This window comes from Letharia columbiana (genome assembly GCF_014066305.1).
Source record: "Letharia columbiana isolate WasteWater2 chromosome Unknown Sc0000004_s0, whole genome shotgun sequence".
In the NCBI taxonomy this organism is placed as follows: Eukaryota; Fungi; Ascomycota; class Lecanoromycetes; order Lecanorales; family Parmeliaceae; genus Letharia; species Letharia columbiana.
The window spans coordinates 428006-446796 of NW_023501040.1; the positions used below are offsets into that span (position 1 = coordinate 428006).

At 49.1% G+C, this 18791-nt stretch overlaps 7 protein-coding genes across 7 annotated transcripts; 4 read left to right on the forward strand and 3 right to left on the reverse strand.

Annotated features, from left to right (window-relative positions):
- Nucleotides 1–810: 810 nt before the first annotated feature.
- HO173_002088 (uncharacterized protein) lies at nucleotides 811–1744 on the reverse strand (the record flags this gene model as incomplete). Its single annotated transcript, XM_037304024.1, has 3 exons — nucleotides 811–1050; nucleotides 1174–1404; nucleotides 1508–1744. 3 exons carry the CDS (start codon nucleotides 1742–1744, stop codon nucleotides 811–813), a joined length of 708 nt encoding a protein of 235 aa, XP_037168819.1.
- An 827-nt stretch (nucleotides 1745–2571) lies between these two features.
- Nucleotides 2572–2835, forward strand: HO173_002089 (uncharacterized protein; the record flags this gene model as incomplete). The annotated part of the gene is made up of 1 exon (XM_037304025.1): nucleotides 2572–2835. One exon carries the CDS (start codon nucleotides 2572–2574, stop codon nucleotides 2833–2835), a length of 264 nt encoding a protein of 87 aa, XP_037168820.1.
- Nucleotides 2836–2859: 24 nt separating this feature from the next.
- HO173_002090 (uncharacterized protein) lies at nucleotides 2860–3180 on the forward strand (the record flags this gene model as incomplete). The annotated part of the gene is made up of 1 exon (XM_037304026.1): nucleotides 2860–3180. One exon carries the CDS (start codon nucleotides 2860–2862, stop codon nucleotides 3178–3180), a length of 321 nt encoding a protein of 106 aa, XP_037168821.1.
- Nucleotides 3181–4068: 888 nt separating this feature from the next.
- On the forward strand, nucleotides 4069–4776 carry HO173_002091 (uncharacterized protein; the record flags this gene model as incomplete). The annotated part of the gene is made up of 7 exons (XM_037304027.1): nucleotides 4069–4083; nucleotides 4143–4171; nucleotides 4224–4239; nucleotides 4411–4436; nucleotides 4489–4512; nucleotides 4571–4625; nucleotides 4753–4776. 7 exons carry the CDS (start codon nucleotides 4069–4071, stop codon nucleotides 4774–4776), a joined length of 189 nt encoding a protein of 62 aa, XP_037168822.1.
- Nucleotides 4777–5772: 996 nt separating this feature from the next.
- On the reverse strand, nucleotides 5773–7173 carry HO173_002092 (uncharacterized protein; the record flags this gene model as incomplete). Its single annotated transcript, XM_037304028.1, has 3 exons — nucleotides 5773–6437; nucleotides 6497–6823; nucleotides 6876–7173. 3 exons carry the CDS (start codon nucleotides 7171–7173, stop codon nucleotides 5773–5775), a joined length of 1290 nt encoding a protein of 429 aa, XP_037168823.1.
- Nucleotides 7174–16903: 9730 nt separating this feature from the next.
- HO173_002093 (uncharacterized protein) lies at nucleotides 16904–17600 on the forward strand (the record flags this gene model as incomplete). Its single annotated transcript, XM_037304029.1, has 2 exons — nucleotides 16904–17291; nucleotides 17353–17600. The coding sequence occupies 2 exons, from the start codon at nucleotides 16904–16906 to the stop codon at nucleotides 17598–17600; spliced, it is 636 nt and encodes a 211-aa protein (XP_037168824.1).
- Nucleotides 17601–17819: 219 nt separating this feature from the next.
- HO173_002094 (uncharacterized protein) lies at nucleotides 17820–18425 on the reverse strand (the record flags this gene model as incomplete). Its single annotated transcript, XM_037304030.1, has 1 exon — nucleotides 17820–18425. The coding sequence occupies one exon, from the start codon at nucleotides 18423–18425 to the stop codon at nucleotides 17820–17822; it is 606 nt and encodes a 201-aa protein (XP_037168825.1).
- Nucleotides 18426–18791: the final 366 nt, after the last annotated feature.

An 18791-nucleotide genomic window follows, 5' to 3' on the forward strand; every position in this document is an offset into this window, starting at 1 on the left:
GGCAAATACCATCCCTAATATTGCATGTGTCTCGTCTAACCAGGCAGTGGCTTCGCTCTCTCGCCAGTCCAATTACGGCCCTGCGAAGCTTGCAGGCCATCCGTTGAATAATCAAACCCTTGTGATACAATCTACCAGACGCCAGCCTCAACGCTTAGTACAATCCTTTCCCCGGTCGCTGCCATCTCCTGCTCATGTCAGTCTGTATGTACGCACATCTTGTCTTCGGGTGTCCGTTGGGTCGTGCACTCTGCACGATCAAGATTACTGCGCTGTGGATCATGGGTGCTGGAAATAATCGGAGATACGACGATGATAGTGGACTGTGGACATTGAAGAGTGCATGTGGCGCCTGCTGGCGGATTGGGACGACAGGAGAAAGGTGTATGGCTCAAAGGCATAACAGTTCCAAGCATGGACAGAAATCGATCTGCGGACGGGGTCGCATTTGAAGGTATTGGTGACGATATCCGATGTCGCCTGGTCACAGTCTCGTCACAATTCCCAGTCTATCGGGGACGGCAACAATGAATGGTATACAAGAATAGAAAGTATTGATTCGCCAATCGATACCCAGGTAACTCAAAAGGGCCGAAATGATGGTACATTGATGATCCCAGACTCCCAACATTTATCCAGTACAATGGGTCTGAGGTCCCTCTGGTAGCTTGCGCTAGTCCGTTCTAAAGGGTATAGATCAAACAAAATGTCCGAAAGTCCAACGCAAAGGAGAGGCCCAAAAAACAGAAAATGCTGATGGCGCCCATCGCTTGCACAAAGGAATTCATATGTTCAACATGATCGAAAATGTTACCGCCTTCCCCTTACCGCCGTCCCCCTCCCATCTACCCTTCTCTCCAAGCCCTCCACCCTTGCTCGGAAGCCTTTGACGATGTCACGTATATGACGCACTTTGTCAAACTCGGTCTCGAGGTCGTCTATCTGGCGCAAGATATCTCGAAAGCGGGCGATTTCAGCGTCGGCGGCGGCAATGGAGGACTGGGCGCGAGAGGATTGGTGGAGCGTGGAGCGTTGGGTTTGCGCTGTGAGCTAGAGAGAGATGAGCAGGCTATCGCGGAGCATGAAGAGACGAAGAGAACAGAACGGCGGAGTTACGAGAGCCAAAAGGGACAAGGCTGCGCCTTTCGCTTTGGACAGGGCTGTGAAACGTACATGATTGACCCTGCTCTGAATCGCTCCCATCAACCTCTCGAAGTGACTGCCCAATACCGCCAAACTTCCGGCATCCAATAGCAGCCGACCACCTCCCCCTTGTCCCGAGCTTGCAGCACTCGCTGCACGAGAGGTTGAAGCCGAACTGCGAGCGTGTCCGCGTCCGCGCGAGGAAGTGGTGCTGTGAGCATAATGCGGCGCGGCGCTGGAGCTACCGGAAGACAAAGCGATCTGCTGGTGTTGGCGAAGAATATGAAGCTCGGACTGGGAAAGCCCGAGTTGCGAATCCGGTATAGAGGAAGGGAGGGTAGATGGCATCGGGGGGGCTCATTACATGTTGCTTGGGTGCTGTAACTTGGAGACCGCTCGCATTGTATGGTGGTTGGAAGCTGAGACTACTTGAGGAAGACGGTGGGGTATGTTGATTTGCTTTGCTGATACGCCAGTATGTAGTTGGGCAGTAGAGAAGGTCGGAGGGTTGGGCGTCGTGAAGAGGTGCAACGCGCAGGGAGATCCAATCGTCTGGTTTGTAGGGCTGACGGCTGTGGCTTGACAAGCCTTTGCTGACCATCTAGAGTACTTCTAACTTCCTTTCCTCTCGTTGCTTCTCTTGGTTTTTGATCTACAAAATCTGCTTCAGATCCTAATACACTCAAGGGCAACTATGCCGGATGAGAAATGATGGTTATTACGTTGGCTTCATGAATGGCTTGAAGAGTACCTCTGTAGTCTCCCAAGACCTCTGAGGCGCACGAAGAAATATGGCCTGTCGCTCCAAATCAATCTAAGAGGGTGTCAGTCTTGAGGAACTCTTCCAAGGGAGCATCGCCATTCATTTGGAAGTCTTTCATTGGAGATTAGCTGCATTCCTCGAATGTTGAATCAAAGGGAATACCTATGTATAGTATCCGCTTAGCCACACGACAGGACGGATGGATTTCCGTCGAAAGTATATAAATCCCCCAAAGGTGGATGCTGATAGATACCGCAAGACCATACTTATGGTTCTCTTCATCTCTGTGACCCCGGAGGATAATCGCCGATAGTGTTCTTGTTTGTTTGGCTTCGAACCTCTCTTCGATCTGAGCGTATAAGTCGTTATTACCACAGCCAAGAAAACGGCTTCCTCCCAGCTGCGAACTTGAGGTCTTTCATGTACTCGGTTACTTTCAATCTTTACCATCAGAGTTGCCCGTCCATTGCAGCGTCTGCGAGAATCCTTCTTCTTTTCCTTATGCTTAATCTACTGACTTTAGCTTCACAAGTCCCGTCCAACAGTCGTCAAGAACTACATCCTTTGAACGATTAAGGTATCCCACAGTCGAACCCCCTGTGGGTCTTCTCCCGCCTACACCTGAAACTACACTTTTCACTATTTTCACATCACCTGAATCAATTATGTCTATCAGCTCGAATGAGAGCATTCTTGAAGATGACATTGTTCGACGACAGTCTGGGACGGGGAATGTTGAGGATCAACGGGGGGAGAATCAACCTACACGAATGCTGGTCAGAATATCGCAAGAGGGTTTCACCTCGGTCTTTCTTGGAGACGAGTTTTCTTTTGAAGGCTACAAGAACGTAAGGATCTCGATAGTACGCGCCATAGCTCAAATCACTCTCTTTTATGGATTATACAAAGCTTTCACCAGACCGCCATAGCCTCTACTTTTGTTTTTCTTTACAATGGCTCTATGCTGGACCGAAAACGGCATAAAAGCTACCGTGGGCTGCATGCAGACTCTGCCGTGGCCACTCGCCGGAACCGGTGCAAGCAACGAAACTCAAACCCTGGTAGATTTGACTCAGAGATCAAACATATACGTACGATATCCTCCCAATATCACTGTTATCAGCGCCACCAATGTCTCCGGAGGACTTGATGCTCCCGCTCTCAACCATGTTTGCCGAGCTTCAAGGGACTACCCTGACCATCATAGAGGTCTTCATCACTCTCTGCTCGACCTTGCTGACCATATGCCAGCACTCACCAACGGACGTTGTTAGCCTGTTCACAGTCAGCGAAGTCAACACGAGTACTAGACTCGACTATCTTGATCCTGAACCGCCACGAAGCTCCCCTACTCTCTTCGCCTACCAGTACGCTTCTCGAGCTCGGGGACTAATTGCTATATATATCTTCCAGCAGGGCAAGGTTGAAGACGGACGGGATAGCTGTAGGAATCGGCATGCTGTAGAAGGGCGCGATTGGCCGGCCAGGAACACTCGCTAAAGCGTAATAAACTAAGGGCTTGTGTATAACCTGATGCCAAGTGAGCCGGGAAAAGAGATTGCCTAGACGGATTTGAGACTTTGTATCTTATCATAGGTCGAGCAGGACAGAAAGAAAGCCTCAATTGTAGGTGCCAGAAAAAGTGGCAGTTGGAATGCCATGACTCGTCCAAATACTGACGAAATCATCACCAACAAGGAGCTTCCTGCGCTATTCAATGTTCTTCCTGGAAGAGATGATCTCCTATGGAGGACACATTGTTCCGGCTTGGTACCCAAATTTGACGTACAATTGAGTGAGAGGTTTCAATTCCTCAAACTACCATTTTTCTTGACGGCTCCACCAGCCTGCGTGGGTCTGCCTGAACTCGGGGATGTTACTTACCTTGGCGCGCCAAGAATTGATGACTAAGGTAATATCGCTAAGAATCTTGCCAGCACAATTGTGACTCCCATTTCCATCTTCACACCCAAAACCTTCGTCCACATCACCTCACAGCTATCGTAAGTCATGCCAAATATAGTCCATTGACAGAATTAGTAGCTTCACCTACTGCTTTAGCCCTACCCTGAGCAGCAATACTGACAGCTTCCTCGCCACTCAGGAACCCCACAAAGCGAGCCAAAGCCTTTGGAAACTCGAACAGAAGAACAAATCGAAACATGGGTAAAGTCCACGTAAGCCTACAAACCATTCTGACCCGACTGAGTAGCTACTGATTCTCACTTCTCTTCAGGGGTCGCTTGCTCGTGCAGGCAAAGTTAAGTAAGTATGATGAACAAGAGTACTCAAGACGTCCTCGTTAAGAATAAACTAGATCGCAGACTCCAAAGGTACCATACCGATCCATCCACAGCACCTCCGCTTCTCTTTCGAAGGCACTACATCTTCAAAAATGACGCATCACCCACTCCTAGCTCTCTGATGGGATGTCCCAATTTCGTACACGCACACACGCATGTGAGGGGTTGTGAGACGAGTGCTGATGAATCTGGCAACGGCAGGTCGAGCCTCAGGAGAAGAAGAAGACGCACGTCTCTCCCTTACTCTCTTCCTATCCCGATAATCTAATTCTGTCACAGACCGAAGGGCCGCGCGAAGAAGAGGTAAAAAAATGGGTCAGCAGGAACAATAGAGAATTTGAAGAGCTAAAAGATTGGCTAGAATCACCTACACTAGACGATTCGTGAATGTTACTATGACCGGTGGGAAGAGGAAGGTGCGTCAAACGAGCCGTTCCCCCTTATGGTCCATCGAAATAGTGGCTGCGTGGTGGCAGATATTCGACTAGGAAGATAGACTATTGCGTGCGAAGAAAGGAAGTTCGCTGACATGCTCGGTCGCAGATGAACCCGAACCCTACCGCTTAGATGATGGCGGGACAGTGCGGTGGAAGTGCTGGGAGGGTGATGGAGTGTATGCGAGCTTGAGGCAGAGGGAAAGGGGTGTTGCATTTTGCACGGAGGTTGTGTTCACTCATTGCATAGTGACAATGCATGTACAGGTTTTCACAAGTTTCTCGGTAACTGCACGCAAATGGTGATTGAGAAAGATCGCCGATTTTATAATGCCCAAGCCATCCTCTGGTAGTTTCATCCTCCCCGATTCCACCTGCCAGGATGCCCGAGACCCCAAGTATCATACCAGAAGCGAAAGACCGCTCAACGGCCCATAGCAATGACAACAAAAAAACACGGAGAATCATTCACTATGCCTATCAATACAGATCAACCAATACCTCAAACAAAATGGTTTCATGATGAAGTGATACCAGAGCTTTGTGCCCCTAGCTGCTGCCGCAGCGATGCTCATCTACGTTTTGAGGTAAAAGTGAGGAGCCTGCTGTCTGGCATTGTTTGGCCAAGCAACTACCACTGACAAGTCTACTCGGCGGCAGAGCTTCGCAAGGTCCCGAGCGATTATCGTGATTGGTCTTGGAAAGTGTGAAAGCGTGCGCATGCCTGTACTCGGAGCGTCGGTCGCACATCGATAGATTCTGCTTGCTTCTCCACCCCTCACCGCTCAATCAGGTCTTCGAAACGAAAGGGGCAGTCCTTCATTTCAACTCTGTTGTAATTAGTCAAGAATCATGGTTGCGCTTAGTAGACTATGGCCAGCACCGTCATGCGCATAACCTTAGTCGAAACGGATCTGAACCGGAACTAGAACCACATCTGCGACATCAACATCCAGCCAGCTGCTATCGATAGCTTGTATCGAAGAATCCACGATGAAACCTTTGGAGCTTCACCACCAAAGTCTGTCCGAAGACCTGCTTACGAAACGACGCATAGCAACCCAAAAGCGATGATTCACTTCTGCAAGGTTGTACAGACATTTCGCGATACACACTTTCGTCCATGCGCTCACTGGAGGTCCGCATCTGCGTAGATGATTGCAGGCTCGCCACCATAAAGAGGTCCGAAGTCCTCTTCCTGGACCTTCGCCAATATTGTCGGCTCTGACCACTGATCTGGTCCCTTGGTCACAAGCGAGCTGTTGGGGAGAGAGCCCCATGTGGTTGGAGCTACCCAGTGTTGTGGGGGTGAACTCGAGATCGGAACCGATAATGGCGTCATATGTGCCTCGGAAATCGATGTATTGGAAGAGTTGTTGCTCGTTTGCAATGACGGTGGATGCATATCTGATGCCCTTCTTCTGTAATCCATAGAAGCGGACTGAGGATGGTAATGGTTTTGGTTGTGGTTGTGGCCATTCAGGGAAAAGTCTTCCACAAGACCAAACGACATTGATCGCTGTGCCGAAGACCATCCAAAGTCGCTCCTCGATGGTGCAAACGATGTAAAGCTACTCCTAGCATCCGGGGGGCTGTGGATCGAACCAGTAGGCCCCGGCAGATGAGGCGAAAATCCCGGAGTCATTGGAGAGCCTGAGTGCCTTCCCCAGTAGGCATGCGTAGAATCACCGGGCGATGAATGACCCGCTGACGTCGGGCCATGGTCCAGAAAAGGCGAATCCCATGAAGGTCGATTCTGCAGTGGAACCTCAAAGGCGTTGGTGATTATCGGGCCTGCAGAGAAGAGTCAGCTGTGAGCGCTAGACGGGGTTTGGAGACGAATCACAACTCACCTCTCGTCAGCGGAGAAATTAGTCCGCTGATAGACCCTCTTGATGTGGTAAATGGAGCTGAGAGAGACGGCTGTGAAAAAGCATTGAATTCTTCGGTGCAATCCAATGAATATGGAAGATGATCTCCAGCTAAGGCAGGTGAAGAATCCGATGAACTCGACGCCATCGTGCCGGCTCTCGAGGAGGTACGAGGTCGTCTCTCGAGCTGCGGTTGCTGGTCTACAGGGAAGAAGTTACAGTCTTTCTTCAGTCGTATGCAGTTGGCACATCTGTTCTGTGGGTCGTCCGGAGCGAGCAAGCATCTTATCTTGCGCCGTCTGCAGTGTCCTGCGAATGAAACTCAGTGACACTTCTGACATGCCCATAAAAGAATACATACCGCAAGCCACAGAGGTGCGATGGTAGCCCAACTTATTTCTTCTTTTCTCTGCCAACGTCATGCTCGGATCGCCATTTGGAAAACCACGAACGTTGGGTGTTGATGCAGAGCGCTTGAGTGATGCCGAGTGTTTCCTCCGTCGTCGCTGCGAGAGCATAACGGCGGTGTTGAGGGGCATCATGGTTGGTGGCGATATGGAGATGGGATTCCCGTGGCCAAACGATGTTGATAAAGGGTCCAGCGGCGGTTGCACCTCGGGCTCCTGTACTGCTTCTTCCGGGTCTGACGCCATGACCATGTCCTTTATATTTCTTCCTTCTTGGGTAGCGAGGTCTGAGGTGGGTAGGTGAGACTGGTGTCTGGGTTTCACCCTCGAAGAGTTCCCCGCAGCCATATGAAAATAGAATAATCTGTCGACATGCGGCTTGAGATCATCTGCTGCAAGTCGAGTTTCAAGGGAGGCGGACTACCCCAAAGCTCGGATATCTCTTTCTGATTGGGCTGGGTCTAACCAGGATTGCGGGAAAAGGGAGAAACAAAACCAAACAATGCAATGTAGCAAGTTGAAGTAGTTTCGACAAAAGGAATTTTTTTATTTGGAAAACCCCAAGACAATAGTGAGGCGACGCAACGACTATATTGAAGATTGAAAGCTGCTGTGGTTCACAATGGACGGTCTTACTCGGTGACCCGCGCTAGTGGACGTAGGGTAGTGGCGGCGAACAGGAGTACAAATAATAGGGCCGCAGTTGTCCAGGCCTCTTCTGGATTGGCGTTCAGAGCAGTGTGCAGGAAATGAGAGGAAGGAATCTCCCGACTGGACCAAGTAGCGCTGCGGTTGGGCCAAGAAGTCCAAGGCCTAGCAAAGTAGAGTAGTAGTAGAGGAGGATAAGAGATGGGGGGGGGCCGAGGGGTGGGGAGGTGAAGATCCATCAATGCAGTCTTGACTTTAGTGCGGGTTCAGGGTGGCCATGTGCTTCGCAGGCATATTCCATGACTCGAAACGAAAGGAAGTTGTAAATTGAGTCGTTGAGTCGTAGAGGATTTTGCAGGGTTCCCATGATAGTGAATGTACATCAATTGTTTGGCGAAGCAGGGGAAAAGTGTAGCTGGAATCGTGATTTTTTAGGAATAGTACTTTAGTGTTGAGATGGGGTGGAAGGCATCGTAGGGATCGAATATGAAGAGAACCAACGACAGGGCTCGCTATGTTCCGCCATTTTAATCAATTCAATCAATCAATCAATCAAATCAATCAATCATGTATGTTTACCACTCGAGGCAAAGTTGTTCATTTTACCATTTTAGAGATGTAACCTGCCACTCGCTTCCTTTACTGCTAAAAGTGACTAGTGAGAAGGACTTGGCCCTCCTAGCCCTCCTACCGCCTCGTACCCCTAAGCCTCCTAGCCCTCCAAAAAACCCTCCTAGCCTTCCCTTACCAAAAAGAAAAAGGAAAAAGAAAAAAAGAAAAAAGAGTGGTAATCAGATAATCATGGGCGTTTATGTCAGGAACTAAGAAGTAAAAAAGCATGGCTACCGATGATGGTGGGGTGGAAGCTTGAATAAAGGGACTTATTTTATTGAAGCGAAAGCTGGAAGATCTTTACGCCTCTTCACTGGAAAATAGCGTATTTCACAGCTTCTCCTCAGTCCCTGCCCGTTGGCTACAAGCTAACCAATGACCACTGTATGAGTACCCTTGACTTGTAAATTCATGTACTTTAGAGTATCTCCGTGCGGGCAAGCAAAGCGTGATAAAGATCAGCACAGCAGTCTACACTCTTATCAAGCCACTATCGCTGAAGTTACCAGACAAGTACTTTTGTGCCACAGTCCAGGAGGCCAGTTAAAAGGGTACCTAAGTGGTACCCTGCATCTACAACCCATTGGGCGGTTGTTTCACTGTCGTCCATCGGACCATGACCGGAGAATTCTGCGCCTCTCCGCCGACCGCGCTGTGTCTAACCGTTAAAAATCGCTAACATCCGGTTCCTGAATGCTAGAGTCTAGATTCGATGCAAGGCATCGCTTCACTCGCTTCACGTAATAACTACCCGAGTCACTTTGGTGTGTTTGATTGATGTTTTGCGGCAATAAGGGAAGCCAAAGGCAGGATGATGATTGCGCTGCTTAATACCCCCAAGTCCAGTAGTAGAGAGGATACGAGGTGCACAGCCTTGATTGATTGATTGATGACGTTACATTGTTGCGTTTGCGGGTAATATTTCCAGAGAGTTGGAGATCTACATCTCCCACGTTAAGCAAGCACGTGAAATGATCAACGGATCGACCCCCGAGTCAAAGCTGCCTTAGACATCAGACACAAAGTATGCGCCTAGTTCCGTCACAGATATCTGTCCCTTCCTTCCAAGCGTACAAGTCAGAGTCGAGTATACCTTGCCTTTCCCCCCCCCAGTCCTTTTCGGACCTTTTCTGTGGAGGTCGGGCTTCTTGTCTCGGACACGTCGCAAATATGACGGTGGGCTTGAATCCAGGCCGAATCCATTGAAGAACGCTGTGTGTGCTTTGGCCTTGACTTGCAGTTGTGATTGCCTCTTCAATAATAATGTAATTAGATCATCCAACACGACCATCGTCGAGCTCTGGACATTGTGATTGGTGCGCCAGATAAAGTTAAGCGAACAGAACGACCAACTAGGTACTTTACTTTACTTTACTTTACTTTACCTACTTTACTTTAAGTTACTGTAGCATGCTCTCCAACCTTTTTCCTCATTCTCGGAATCTCCACATTTCGGATTTTCGGATCATTAACCGACAATACTTCTCCTTTGGTGTTATTTGTCAGCCTTAAGGGGATGATTGATTGCAGCAAAAAAAGGCTCAAGCTGCCAAGATATGCTAAAGTAGCATATCCCACTTTAACTTTACGAGCGTTGAAAAACTCTGCGAAGAATTGGCCTTTGCACCGTAATACCGTAACATCATTAAAGTAGGATTAACGATTAATGCCTCTTAATGATTTCTTTCCATGAATCACGCGGACGTGGATGTGACGGACAAGGGAGATCAAGTTGATCTACACGGATGATACTTAATATATTTGCCTCATGGAGATCGTCACCATCATTTTAAGAGGCAGGATAAGCGATAAAATGACGTTATTAGTCCCTGCTGACCACGAGCAAGACCCACACACTTCACGTGCGTGGACGATCTTGCGGAGATAGATGCCATTCCTGAATTCTGATACTTTAGGTAAAGTACACGTACTTATCTGGAAGTTGAAGCGGAAGCTGAAGCTTACTTTATAAAACCTCGCAGCTTTTACTACTTTGGATGCTGATGCCCTGTGAGAAGGTTCCTGCAAGAAGTCCCTGCTGAACCGGAGCAGCCTTCATTTAATTAGTATCATTATTATTGACTCTTACAGTATTGCCATTTTCGAACGATATCCCTGCACATCTCAATCAGTACCCCGTACTGCGCCTTGCAGATAGATACTTAAGTTTCCCCAAACCAAATCACGCCGTCACTTGGGAGACCCAGCAGCTGGAGAGCCGCAAGTTCGCCATTGTCTCCCGCTTCCGCTGCCGTCTGCGAGTGGGATGCTTTTACCGGGTGACGCAGTTCGATGAGATCTAGATAGCTTGCCTACCGAGATACAAAACCTATACTTGTAGACCATCGACGTCGACTCAATCACGGCGTAGTTCGGTCTCAAATTTCACTGGCTGGTAGCAAAGAAAATATTGGCCTTTGCACTGATGCTGCAATCGCTGGCACCACTGGAGTAGTCATCCTCGTTAGTAGGGTAAAAGATGGTGCGTCCACATAGAGTAGCGATGTTCTGACACCCCTGCAGCTAGCCTTCTAGCCAGCTGTTAGCCTGTTACGCACATTCTTTATATGGTGTTTTTTTAAAGATAATAATAATGATATGCATGCATGCATGCTCGGAGTGTAAAAGAGTGCTCCCTAACCACTCGTAGGAACTTCCACCTGCCTGATTATTTCCGGACTGGAACGTGGAACAGGAAAAGACTCTTCTTTTTTCCATTCCATCGCTCTCCGTGTGAGATACCTTCTGCATGAAGCAAGGACCAAGGTCATCGTAGATTGGCTCCCTTTGATCGACCTTCTTCTTCCCCTTCTTTTTCTTTCTCTTTATCTTCATTTCTTCTTCTTTTTACTTTTTACTTCTTTTGTTCCTGCCTTTTTCCCCTCTTTTCCTCCTATGTTTTCTTGGTGTGATCTAGAATTGCCAGGGTCGAGCAGATCCTCCAGAGCCATTCCGGAAAAGGAAACTTTCGTCTCAAAGATGGCAAAGTGCTGAGTAGAATAGTCCCCACCACCTCTCATGCGAACGGTTTCAGTACAATGACAGTGTTCCAACCAAGAATATCCACTATTCACTACTTCGCTCTATCATTGCCGCGGCTATACGATCCCCACCTTCCATTGACCGTGCATCCTGCAGGAACCCAGTTCCGTGTGGCCGCTAGGTCGTGCATTCTGCATGCTTTCGACGGGAAGTATCGTCGAGCCTAAGTACTTGTCTGACCCAGTGGGCTCAAGCCTACTGTCCCCCACGCTGCAGAAGCAGACCGGTCAACGGCCGTCTCGCACCGCCACTGCCGTACTCAATCTTTCACCCGCGCATGGCATTCCCGAGATCTCCACGTCGCATATCGCATATACAGAATTCTCCTAGAACCTTCCCATTCCACGAATACCTGAAACCACGGGACTCCTTTCGGGTGATCAACAAGCAACCACTTCATCTTCAACGATTCTTCGTGCCCGTCCACCATCATTCCTAGGCGCGACTCATCATTACAAACATTGACGACGCGTTGTTTCGATATGGTCGAGATCTGGGTAGCGAGCTTCAGGGGCCATGTTCCTTTCCTCTCGACGACGGTCGATCTTCATCCATCGTCCGTTTGGAATGAGATCGAGACTTGTTCTCAGACCACTATAGTCAGTGATCGAAGCACATCTACCCTATCCTATCCGAAAGCTTCGATGATCAAGTTTCCGTTGACAGTGTTAACGCATTAAAGTCCTTGAGTCGCGTCTTCACGATCTCACTTTCATCCTATGCAATTGTCTTGCTTGCATGCATGTCTCATTTTCGATGTCGTGATGTTGTGATGTCGTGCGTAGTCATATGGATCTTCGAGCAGTGTTGACTATTTGGGCCGGATGAAAATAGCACATCAGCTTGAAGATCTCGACAGTACCGGTCTGTGCCTTGGCCTAAAGAGGGACATGACACCATCTTGGGTACCAGATTTTCGATTGTCTCGAAAATGCACTTTTATTAAAAATTTAATGCTTAGCTCCTGATCAAAAACCCGTAACACTTACCTACTCCTGACAGCGATTGAGTGCCCGGGTGGTGTAGCATCCTCACCAGTTCTCAGACTAAGACTCAAGATCGGGGCTCCATTCTTCGACAGGAAAATGAAAATTCCCGAGTATATCCTGCTGGGCTGTGCCACTCCATATTTCCAATGTAACCCTCGAACACTCGTAGTCTCGTGCATACCGTGCGGGACAAAGGCGAGAGGCACACACCCTTCAATCTTCGCGGCCATGTATGGTGCGACCATGAACCATCAACATTTTATTTGCACCCCTCTTCCATCCCTTCCTCTTTCTCTCGCCATTTTATTCTCGATGAACATACTATTTTTGAGCTCCAGAAGTTGATGCTTGCCACATGCGCATGATCCAGAATGTTTTTATTGCTGATGGCAGTCAACCGACTCCGACCAATTTCCATGTCCATTTTGGTTGCTCTATATCCATTGGTTCTCCATCATCAGCAGTCCACCACTCTCAAACAGGCCTTTCTCCCACCAAATATACTTGCTACCCAGCAAGCTTTCCCCTGATGGAATAGTGGTCTGGAGAAATGGCGAAAAGGCTCCCGTTGTTTAGAAGCCGGTGGAGACTGGCGTCTCTCCCCAGAATGTCCATATCCTCCACTTCTCTTTACTTCGCCATGGTGCAGGGGCGTGGACCTGCATATAATCGTCCTCTTTAGGCCAATGCCTCCTGTTTCCGATATCCTATCTTAAGGGTCGCCTAGCCTTGAGGACGTACAAATAGATGGCTGCGAGTACGTCGAGATCCTTTAAGAACAGCGGACCACCAAGCTTCGGAGCCCAGGAAACTTGACGCCGGCTCGCGGAGCTTACTGTCCGCCTCTCTCCCAGCTATTGTGGACCCGTCAGACGTCTCGTACATTCCGTTGTTAGCTTATTCACATCCCCCACAGGCTTCACATACGGCCCAACGATGGAGAGCTGTTTTTTAACGACGATGAAAACCCCCAGGTGCTGGTACGTGCCAAGAGAAGAGATGTCCTTCATGATTCACAGGAAAAAGAGCAACAAGACATGGAACACGCCGGAAAAGCTCTGGAAACCCTCCTGTCATACTTTTCAGTTCAGAGTCCTATATACTTTATTTTTTCTATAGAATGTTGAACGTTCCATCAACGAACCTGTGACCACCTCAATGAATCTTTCACTAGCATGGTCAAGCTGCTGCCATGAACAGTGATAAGGCCTGTAACGAAACGAAATCGGCTTGTAGATCATACATTCTCCCTGTCCTTCCCAACCTTACCTGCCTTTATCATATTTTGCATGTCAGCCTCTCCCATCCACGGCCATTCACGGTCAGAGAAAGCCCGACGCCTGCCTGTTGTCAACCTGTCCTCCACAAAGCCCACAGCCTGCGTCTCAAAGTCGCGTCCTGGAGCCATCTCGCCGTAGCCAAGCTCCTCTTTTGCATACACACGGACCAGATGCGTATGATGCTCATACAATACACAGGACAAATGGCAGGGCCAGCAGTTCTCCCAGGCTCCGGTCTTATTGCCATAGACATGGAGTCTTCATTCGATGTGGCTAACGCAGCGAGCGTTCTACAACCGAAACAGAGAGCAATGCAAAAGATTGTCATGGATCCGAGGAACCGTCTAATTTATCGATGATTTCATTAATGACTATGTCTAGTATTGGAGCATTTTGCAGACCCCTTTCGATGTCTACAGTCTTTGTTAGAGCTTCTGCTCATCGCCTATTCCCCCAAAGCACAAATCCGATCTCCTCGGGCCGTCGCATCTTTCTCGTGTCCAAACGCCCCACCGTTCTGATTCGGATTTCAGCACTGCTTGACTACCAGCACTATCGACGATCAAAGGTCAGAAAAGCACACCCGTGCGTAGACTGCGTGATTGAGGAAGGAACCAAGGACAGACGTCCCAGTCTCATCAGCTCTGTTAGGGACGACCGATGATTGATGCAAGAACGTGATACTATCCAGGGTTTCCACGCTCAGACCACAAATCTCCTTGACATCTCCGATTCTCCTCGCCTCTCCTTTTAACGTGTGACAGGAACTCTCTGAGTGGACAGCTCGAGCCGGGACTTGATTTACAACTTGGCAGCGCAATAGCACCGTCATTGACATAGGTACGAACGTAATGACCTTTTCGCTTCATCGGCCGTTGTCGAACATGGGTCTTGCTTAGCAAAGGCCGTTTCTAGGGGCGCAGAAGACCATCCTTCCAGGGCGACGGCTGGGTGCTGTCGCATTGCAGAAGCTCGAAAATGACAGGGACCAGTGACGGCCGAGCAGTCTGTAGGCTGTGGGCAGGTGACGGGTGGAATTGAAGAGATCGAGGGCGGTGAGCATGGGGAGAATGTCACCGTCACGGACGCTGGAGTGCTGCATTATTTATTGGAACTTCGAAGTGGATCTTGCATAGACTCACAAGCTAAAGAATGCCCCTTCGGCCAATGGGACCCCCTTTCGATGGATTGGCTGCGGCATCAAGCCAGAGCCAACCCATAGTGGGTGCGTAGCTGTTACCTGGTCCAGCGCGGTAGTAGTGTATCATGTCATGTGCGCACTCGAAGTTGAGCCAGGTCTTTGCGAGTGAAGACTTCACACCATGGGCTACTACCCCTGACTACGATCTCGAAGCCACACATTTCCTGCATGCTATAGATCTCACTGTTGGTGAGGTTGATGTGAGCAATTCTTGGATGGAACCGATCTACAATTGAAGGTAGATAGGTGTCTCGAAATTTGAAAAGCTGCGTGTATCCGTAATCGTGGCCGAGCGCCGCATCATGACGAGACGCCAAACAAGTGTCGCCAGGCCTTAGAGTGTCAGCACCAAGATTATTCGTCTCCGGGATGAAGCTGCGCTCAACAATTTTGAAGACCAGTCAAGACCCAATAAGCCATTGGCAAAATCCTCTGTCGTTTCGATGACGCGCTTGGAGTCGCTGGCCCACAGTGTGAGCCTCTTTCCTGCTCTAGGTGGGTGCAGGAGTTGGCAATAGCGAGACCGCATTTTGGCGCCTGTTCGAAAATCTGAGAGTGTACCTGCATAGGGACCGGTGACTGCAATGTGGTTGTGGTCAAGAGTAGGATCTGCCTCCTCAAGTCAACGTCTCAACATGAAGGACGGGCCGCAAGAGGCAAGCCCAAGGCGAGGTAACCCCAGTCGTTGACAAAAGAAAGATCACCCTCGAAGGTGATGTTCGAGTGCTTGATACATTGGAGAAGATCTAGCATCCCTGGTGATAGATTAGCCTATGGAATTTCTCGGTTTGACTCCAAGCGATATTAAAAAGTGCAATAAAACGTACGATTGATCACCAGCGTTAGTCGTTGGACATCGCTCAGAATGCCTCGACATCTGGCCGGAAGTACAACATACAGCGCTCCAAAACATTTCGATCGACCAGCGACTGACCATATGTACTTGCACCACGGTGCCACCGTGCGGTGGGAAGATGTTAATTGCAACGGCAACGTTTCCATCAATCATCTTTATCCACGGGCCATTGCCACCCAGATGGTAGAACAGGGTCCCACGGACCGCTTTCCTGCAAACCGTTAACCACATAGTTGGAGAAGTACTACGAGAGTTGCTCAAATGGTGCTCAAATCAATTCCTGCCCGAGTCTTCTGTGACCAAAGCCTCTCCATAAATGTCCTTACGGGAACAATGATGGAAATGCTCAACATGAAGAAGATATGTAAGAGATGGTCATCCTACGTTGCTCACTTGATGGGATTTCTCGCGTTCTTCCAAAGCTGCTGTCAACCAAAAGAAGCGATGCATGGGGCATTGGGGATATCACCAAAAATGCCGAGAAAAGCGCAGGACTCTGGGATGTAAATCCAAGAATCACAGAGAAGGAATTAGCAGTCCGTGAAACACTGTTGGCGATTCCAAATCAGCAACGTTCCGAACGATGAGGGTCAGATGGATAAATGAAGTGCGAAGGGTGGGAAGTAATTGTGGGAGGTGCCCAACCGGCTGTCATGCTCTCATATCCGCCAGTGTGTCCTTCAGCTCTCCATTTGAGCAGGGCATATTTACCATGTGAGTGTTTCCAATTTCCAAATTTCCACAACTCATTTGCGGCTTGGCAGTATGCATGGTGGGTTGCCAACAACACCGGCTCGCTTGATTCTTTTTTTATGTATCTTATTTTCAGAAGTACAACAGTTCGAGGGATTGTATCGTAGACTTGTACCACATCGACATGTTGATTCGCCTCACCCCACCACACCACTCCCAAGCATGTCTGGCTTCTTCACCTTCCGCCTTGTCTTTGCTTCCGATTTGTCTGCATGTTACCGCCGTTCGGGTGCTCGGGTCTGTTCAATCCGATCAAGGGCGAAGATTGACGATCGCGTGGCAAATTCCTACCAGAGGCCAGCTCGAACCTGTGTCATTATTGAATCGATAGAGGAGGATTGGGAAATTGGGGAAGATCGGTGACTCAAACATGCAGATGAAGTGCGAAGCTCCCGCATACACTTGCCTCTTATTGGGGCTGAAGACGCTACTTCAGTTCTTATTCTTTGCACTATACTTTACATTTAACCCTGGCTAAAGATTGCTACCCGTGACTCATTTTTCTGCTACTTCTTCAAAAAGGGCAGTTACCGTGCCTAGAAGTACTCCTCTTGGCAAGCTACGCATCCACCACCCTCGAGAGAAACTTTTTATCCTCAACATGGTTCTCCTCGTTGAAAAGGCCCAAGAGGCTGATATACAACGACTGCTCGATATCATGTACGCTGCCTTCAGCAAAGACCCGTGGAATCGCCTCATGTATCCAAAAATCCCGGGAACAGAGGCCAGGGGCGCTTCCATTGAGCGTTGGCGAGATGAGATCTCAAACAATCCGACCATGCGCTTCATCAAGGCCGTGGACACGGACGTTGGCGAGATCATCGCGTTTGCCAGATGGAATATTTATGAAATGGAAAGACCAGAGAGCGAGTGGAAACATACGGAAGCGAGAAACTGGGACCTAGGGACCAATGTTGACGCCGCCAACGAATTCTACAATGCCATTTGTGTAGAAAGGCAAAAGGTTATGGGCGGAAAACCGCATTGCTGTAAGTTTGAGTTGACTTGACCTTCCGTTCGACAATTCGCACTAAAATGATTGACTCCTAGGCCTGAACATGCTTGTATGTGAACCACAGCATCAGCGTAGAGGTGCTGGGAGAATGCTTCTGTGTTGGGGGCTCAAACTCGCAGACGGATTGGGGCTCGAAGCCTATTTGGAAGCATCGTCGGAAGGTCACCATCTTTACCAAAGCACGGGTTTTGTGGACGTAGAGACACTGGATATAGACATGTCCAAGTATGGCGGCCACGGCATCCACCACTATTTTGTCATGACACGGAGTCCAGTAGGCTAGATGCTGTGCGCTTCAGTCACCGTACAGGAAGTAGGGACATTGTGTCCTTACTGCTGGGGTTCCATGTTTTCTTGAATCACTATCTCATTGTTGCAAAATGTTTCCCTTCACAAGTCGGCATATTGAAAATAATTGGAGTGCCACCCTAAGCGGCACCGTGGCGATATGCAAGAGTTGGACTCGACTTGGAGGCAGCACAGCTCAATCACTATTCTCATGCTAGACAGCCTCATGGCCCGATGTTCCCACATCTCGTGCTTTGCCAATCCTGGACTCCCTCCTAAGCTGGCGCTTGGCTCCCACGGGAAATCGTTTTGCGGTACCGCACCCAGTACACGTCGTGACTAGGACGTCAGCCCACGCTTTCCTGGCCCCGCGGCTGTTATTCTCCATATAGGACGTAGACGTAGATCCTGGCATTAGAAGAATGTCACAGCGCTTGCATATCGTATGCTTCATCGCAGGAGATAGCCTAATCTGGCTTTTCAGCGATATCGCTCGGAGGTGGACAACCAGCTGGCGGGAGAGAGCGGATTCTTCGGATACCCTATCATCATCAGGACTGATTTTGCGCATCCATATTTTTGGTTCGGTTGGCGAAATAGGGAGGCTCTCAGACACAGCCTGAGAGGCAGCTACTGCGCATTGAAGCTCTTCACCAGGCTTGTTCTGTTTCTTGGCCTCGTTATTGACGCAATTCGATCTCACTTGCGGTTGATCTGTACCTTTCGCAAGGTAAGTGGCAGCTTGATATAGGTAGGAAATCCTCGAATGTAGATGTTTCTGAGCAAGTCCCTTCTGCGTTTTTGCTTTATCTTGCGCCATGGCTGGCCGATTGAAAGCCTTGACTGACTTCATGCAGCAGCACAGAGAGCTGCGGATTGGTGGCAGGTTGAATTGGCCAGAGTGCCTTCTTGTAAAATTATTTTTTTTGAGATGATGTCGTCGCAGGGTGGACCGAAAGCGAATGGTTCACTTTCCGCGCGATGACGGATTCGGTCTAGCTGCGATTCATTTCAAGTTCTCTTGGCTCCTTGACCATCCATTATTTCGCAACAACATTCAACAACTTCATCCAACTCAATCCCTCACTCCGACATCTTACGGCTGATACCTACTGTCTCTAAGGATCTCGGGCTAGTCAAGGCCGTTCGATTTTGACTGCACATTTCAACACAGCCGGCGTTGTTC